The 6,000-nt window shown below is 44.0% G+C and overlaps 1 protein-coding gene across 2 annotated transcripts in view; it reads right to left on the reverse strand.

Moving 5' to 3' along the window:
* Window positions 1-5,632, reverse strand: part of SPPL2A (signal peptide peptidase like 2A) — a 58,358-nt gene extending 52,726 nt beyond the window's left edge. Inside the window, exon 1 of one of the 2 annotated variants that reach the window (XM_008016619.3) lies at window positions 5,395-5,632. In XM_008016619.3, coding sequence (XP_008014810.1) covers window positions 5,395-5,460 — 66 coding nt within the window. In that variant the 5' untranslated portion in view covers window positions 5,461-5,632. The remainder of the gene's footprint in view (window positions 1-5,394) is intronic. The other variant, XM_008016618.3, reaches the window with a different exon arrangement.
* Between the last annotated feature and the right edge of the window lie 368 nt (window positions 5,633-6,000).

The following is a 6,000-nucleotide window of genomic DNA, read 5'->3' on the forward strand; positions in this document are numbered from 1 at the left end:
GGGCGATACAGCGAGACTCCGTATTAATATATATATAACATATTATAATATTATATATATAACATGTTGTATTAATATAAATATGTTATATATACATATATGTATATATGTATATATAATATATAATTATAATTTATATATGTATATATGTATATATAATATATAAATCTGTTACATATACATACATAGATGTATATGTAACATATTTATATTAATATAACATGTTTATGTTATATATATTATATATAATATAAACATATATAACATTTATATTAATAAGAAAAAAAGAAAAAATATTACTGCATAATTTAGTGGGAAAATACCAAAAGACCTTGGTTCTAGTCCTATTTTTCATTACTTTCTATATTATCTAGGATAAGTCATAATTTTCCTGAACCTTCTCAGGGTTTTTTTGAGTTTCAAAGGAGATTATAGGTGGTGTATTTTGGGAAAGAGACATATAGCCATCAGTGGCTTAGAAAGGAGCCAATAAGATGTAGAAATCACAGACAGCTCAGAGGCAAGGTAAAAGAAAAATTCTGAAGAACCTGAAAGTTAAAAGGAGGAATGTAATAATCCTAGCACGTCTTAGTCAGCTCAGGCTCCATAACAAAGTACCACAAACTGGGTGGTCTAAACAACATAAATTTATTTTCTCACAGTTCTGGATCAAGGTGCCAGTTGGGCCAGTTTCTAGTGAAGGCTCTCTTCCTGCCTTATAGATAGCTACCTTCTCACTGTGTCCTCACATGGCAAAGAAAGAGAGAAAGTTCTCTGATGCCTTTTTTTTCCCCCTCCAAGACAGTCTTGCTCTGTCACCCAGGCTGGAGTGCAGTGGCATGATCTTGGCTCACTGCAACTTCTGCCTCCTGGGTTCCAGTGATTCTCCTGACTCAGCCTCCCACGAAGCTGGGGTTACAGGCACCCGCCACCATGCCCGGCTAATTTTTATATTTTTCATAGAGACGGGGTTTCACCATGTTGGCCAGGCTGGTTTCGAACCCATGACCTTATGATCCGCCTGCCTCGGCCTCCCAAAGTGCTGGGATTACAAGCATAAGCCACCGCACCTGGCCTGATATCTTTTCTTAAAATGGCACTAATCCTATCATGAGGGTCCCGTCTTCATGACCTCATCTAAACCTAATGATATTCTGAAGGACCCATCTCCAAATATCAATACATTGGGGGTTATGGCTTCACCATATGAATTTGGGGTGGGGCTGTTGGGGGTGTGAGGAAAAATTCATTCCACAGCACAGCAGCTCAGCAGATTTCTTACTGCCTGGGTAGCAGAACATACCTACTTTCCCCTGGAGGTTGAGAGAAGAGAGCAGAAGAGAAAGAACTGAAGATTCTTTGAGTTGGTGTATGTAGTATACAAAAGGAATGCAAATTTTCAGCAACAGATTTTTCTGCTGGGGATCCTGATTATCATTTCATTGTATCAAGTTCAAGATGTAGCTATATGTTACTTCAACTTCTTTGAAGAAAAAAAAAAATCAACAAAACTATTTTTTTCTTTTTGTGTGTGTTTTTTTAGAGACATGGTCTTCTGTCACCCAGGTTGGAGTACAGTGGCGTGATCACAGCTCACTGCAACCTCAAAGTCCTGGGCTTAAGTGATCCTCCTACCTCAGCCTCCCAGCTGGGACTAGAGACACAAGCCACCATGCTCAGCTAATTTTTAAAGTTTTTGTATAGGTGGGGTCTTGCTATGTTGACCAGGCTGGTCTCAAACTCCTAGCCTCAAGCAATTCTCCAAAACAGAACTTTTATAAAGACACTATGAGGAAGACTCAGGATTCTTCAGAGAACTCTGAAGCACTTTAAAAAGACAGAGCTGCTGGGCACGGTGGCTCGCACCTGTAACCCCGCACTTCGAGAGGACGAGGCAAGCAGATCACCTGAGGTCGGGAGTTCGAGAGTAGCCTGACCGAAGTGGAGAAAACCCGTCTCTACTTAAAAATACAAAATTAGCTGGGCGTGGTGGCGCATGCCTGTAATCCCAGCCACTTGGGAGGCTGAGGCAGGAGAATTGCTTGTACCCAGGAAGCAGAGGTTGTGGTGAGCTGGGATCACGCCATTGCACTCCAGCCTGGGCAACAAGAGTGAAACTCCATCTCAAAAAATAATAATAATAAATAAAAATAAATAAAAAGAGCCAGGGCCAAGAGTGGTGGCTCACGCCTGTAATCCTAGCACTTTGGGAGGCCGAGGTGGGTGGATTGCCTGAGCTCAGGAGTTTGAGACCAGCCTGGGCAACACAGTGAAACCCCGTCTCTTCTAAAACACAAAAAATTAGCCGGGCATGGCGACGTGCACCTGTAATCCTACTCGGGAGGCTGAGGCAGGAGAATTGCTAGAACCCAGGAAGCAGAGGTTGCAGTGAGCTGCGATAGGGCCACTGCACTCCAGCCTAGGCTACAGAGCAAGACTCCATCTTAAGTAAGTAAATAAATAAGTAAATAAATAAATAAAATAATAGAGTCAGCAAAAACATCATCCATTGTCTTTGAAACAGAATCCCATGACTGGGTCCACACTGCAAAATAAAGTTCTGACCATTGGGGCCCAGGGTGGGGGTTGAACTGGGGAAAGAGAGGTATAAAATGTAATTATGGCAGCCAGGCACGGTGGCTCATGCCTGTAATCCTAGTACTTTGGGAGGCCAAGGCAGGAAGATCACCTGAGGTCAGGAGTTCGAGACCAGCATGGGCAACATGGCAAAACATCATCTCTACTACAATTACAAAACTTAGCCAGGCATGGTGGCAGGCACCTGTCATCCCAGGTACTTGGGAGGCTGAGGCAAGAGAATCCCTTGAACCCGGGAGGTGGAGGTTGCAGTGAGCTGAGATCGCACCATTGCACTCCAGCCTGGGCAACAGAGCAAGACTCCCTCTCAAAACAAACAAACAAACAAACAAAAAACCCCCCAAAATAAAATGTACTTATGGCAAGGTCAAGACACAGCTAACTACCTGCTAGGCACTCATTTTATTTCTAGACCTAATGGATTTAAAAAATATTAAAACAGCCAGACGTGCTGTAGCTTCAGTTCAAAATACACAGTGAGGTCACTCTGATGTGAAGATGACAAGATGAGGAGGGTAGGCTAAATGATCTTCAAGGGCCTTTCCAATACTAAATCCTCTGCCTCTTCTAGATGGATGTGCCAGTGGTTTCTGAAGACTATGTGCTGCTTCTATTAGAGATGAGGATGTTGGCCCTGTTATTACATGACTAAGGGGAAGTAGTGCCAGTTTCCAGAGCCCAGAGAGGAGACATGAAATGATTGAGCTGGCATCACTAATCAAATGAACTCAGAAAGACGACCTAGAGCTGTAAAATTAGGGAAGAGGAATAAACAAAGGGCTTCAGACAGAGTTGGAGGAAAGGAACTAGGTATCCAGAAAGGAGAAAGGAGAGCTCCAGCTGAGGAAAAGGAAACCAGATATACCCAAGTTCTCAGAACAGGAAAGGAATGAGAAAGACCATCTCAGCAAATTAAAGGAAGGAGGAACCAAGAAGAAAACAAATCCATGAAGAAATCAACAAGAAATAGAAAAATCAGTGATACTAGCTGGTATCAAAAAAAGATCCTTACAATTTAAACAGATATTGTCAGTTTATTCAGTCATCAGGACATTATATACCATATAATAAGATGCACACCAAATATTTGCAGAGTAGAAAAATGTTACTTAATCTTCACAACAACCCTAGAACCGAGGAGTATAGAACCCAAGATTACCATGGTGAGGTACAACAAAGTACATAGGTGCAATATAAAAGGCCTAAACTCCAGAACGTGGGAGACAGCCTAGATACAATTCAGAACAGGGATCATCTTTAGATTTGTGAAGGCTATGAAATCACATGACAAGTCTACTTAAGTAGAGTTTTCTGGTAAGAGGGCTCAGGGCTTTTAATAAGAATTTCAATGTGAGTTTATGAGGAACTGATGTATCACTAAGCTATTAATTTATGTTGAGAAAGGATTAATACGAATGTGATATATATTCATTCTTAAAATCAACTCAAGAGATTCAAATTAAAATGAGTGCAAAAACACTTTGAAAAGTTTTATATCTAGGTTGTAGTTTTGCATACATCTATATACTATCTGAATATCTTTTGGATATAAGTATTATCTGACTACACAGTAAACACCTTAAAGACTCCGATTAACACTGCTACTTTGTTGCTCTTTTTATATCGAGCTCTCCTCCCCCAGCAATTTTTAGATACATTCTCTCAGGTTCCTGATGTTGCCTGTCAAAGTTATGAATACACCAAAAGGTACTTACTCTTTGGCTTAGATTTTAGTTTTTCAATAACTATTAAAGACACTTTTGTATTCACTGTATTCACTAATACTAACCCCTTAAACTTGGGAGTCAGCAAAACAGTCTTTCAAAGAAATCGCACGTTCTAATAGAACGAAACAGGCTTACGCGACACCAATTCTGTAATAAACAACACGCATAAGTTTCCAACCTGAAACTCCCTAAGTAAAAGTTACTAGAAACAAAAACTGAAACACCGGGTTCCTGACACCCCACTCCCACACTGAAGCTCGAATTACTTGAGGCTGAATTTTAAAACACTATTACTTTCTCTGTAACTATGAAAACAAATCTATGAACACATATTTGTTATTTATATTTAACCGACACTCCCCACCCATCCCTTTAAATTAGGCAGAAAACTGAAAACCACTAAAAGCATTACATTTTGGTGTCTTCTTTTAAAAGTTATCTTAAATTACTGCTATTACAAAACAACCCCTCACCCCGCTCCGAAAAAAACAAAAAACAAAAAAACCCAAAAACCTCATAACAGAATCAAATGAGTCCTAAGGTGAAGCAGGAACTACAGTGGGGGAAGGAAATTTTATAAAAACATCCGTGTTAGTGCAATTAAAGTGCTAATACCTGGAGCCTTGTATATATATTTTTTCTTCCCAAGGGTAAGAACCCTGGCGCCTTGTATATGTATTTTTTCTTCCCAAGGGCAAGAAGCGGTAAGAAAGGCTTAGACAATAAAACCTAGAGGTCAATTTTACACATGCTGGGACAGTGAGCAACTATTGAGAAGCACCAAAGTCAATGTAACCTAAGGGGCTCCTCTGATCTTTTTGGAGTAGCTATTTCGCCGGACTTAATGGGGGGGAACTGAGTCGGGGGCGGGAAAGTTGAGGGAAAGAGGGTGGAAAAGAGGAGGCTGGAAGGAAAGAGATGAGTAATGGGAAGGGGAGGGGGGGAAAAGAGGAGCGGGAGAGCAGGCCGCAGAGGCGCGGGCAGAGGGAAGGCCGGGCGGGGAGCGGGGGAAAGGAGCCCCGACCCCGCCCAGCCCCTGGGAGGCCTGCGCGCCCTCCCGCCCCCTTACCAGCGGGAGCAGGAAGCCCCAGAGTAGGGCGGCTCCGGCAGGGGACAGCTGCCGCTGCGGCCCCATCGGACTGGTGGGCGCCGGCTGGGGCGGCACGGCGCGGCGCAGCTCACTCGGCGGGGTAGCTCACTCGGGGTCCCGCCGCTGCGCTGCCTCCGTGGCCGGACCGGACCGGACAGGGCGGGCGGCCGGGCAACGATGAGACCGCCGCTGCTCCTGGGGCCGCCACGACAGCGCCGACTTCCTCTTCCGGCCCCGCCCGTAAGATGCGGAAACCCCCGCGCCAGGCTCGGAGAGTCCCCGCGCTCTCCCGGTGTCCAAGCGTCCCGGCGCTGCGAGGCCACCGGCTGCGGGTCTGAGCCTGTCGCTTTCCGGCTGCCCGACTTTAACTCACGCCGAAGCCTGGCGGGAGAACAGATTTCTCAAGGCCTCCTTCTCAAGGCTCGGAAGTGTCTGAGCGTCTGCTCGGTTTCCCAGTAACTACCCGAGTGTTGCATGCAGCCAGAAATCTAAGGGTCACCCTAATTCATCTGCCTGTCATTTGTTCCTGACCACTGTAACTCACCACATAACCCAGAGCCATCCACTTTCTCCAGAACGGCTGCC

This window comes from Chlorocebus sabaeus, chromosome 26 (assembly GCF_047675955.1).
Source record: "Chlorocebus sabaeus isolate Y175 chromosome 26, mChlSab1.0.hap1, whole genome shotgun sequence".
In the NCBI taxonomy this organism is placed as follows: domain Eukaryota; kingdom Metazoa; phylum Chordata; class Mammalia; order Primates; family Cercopithecidae; genus Chlorocebus; species Chlorocebus sabaeus.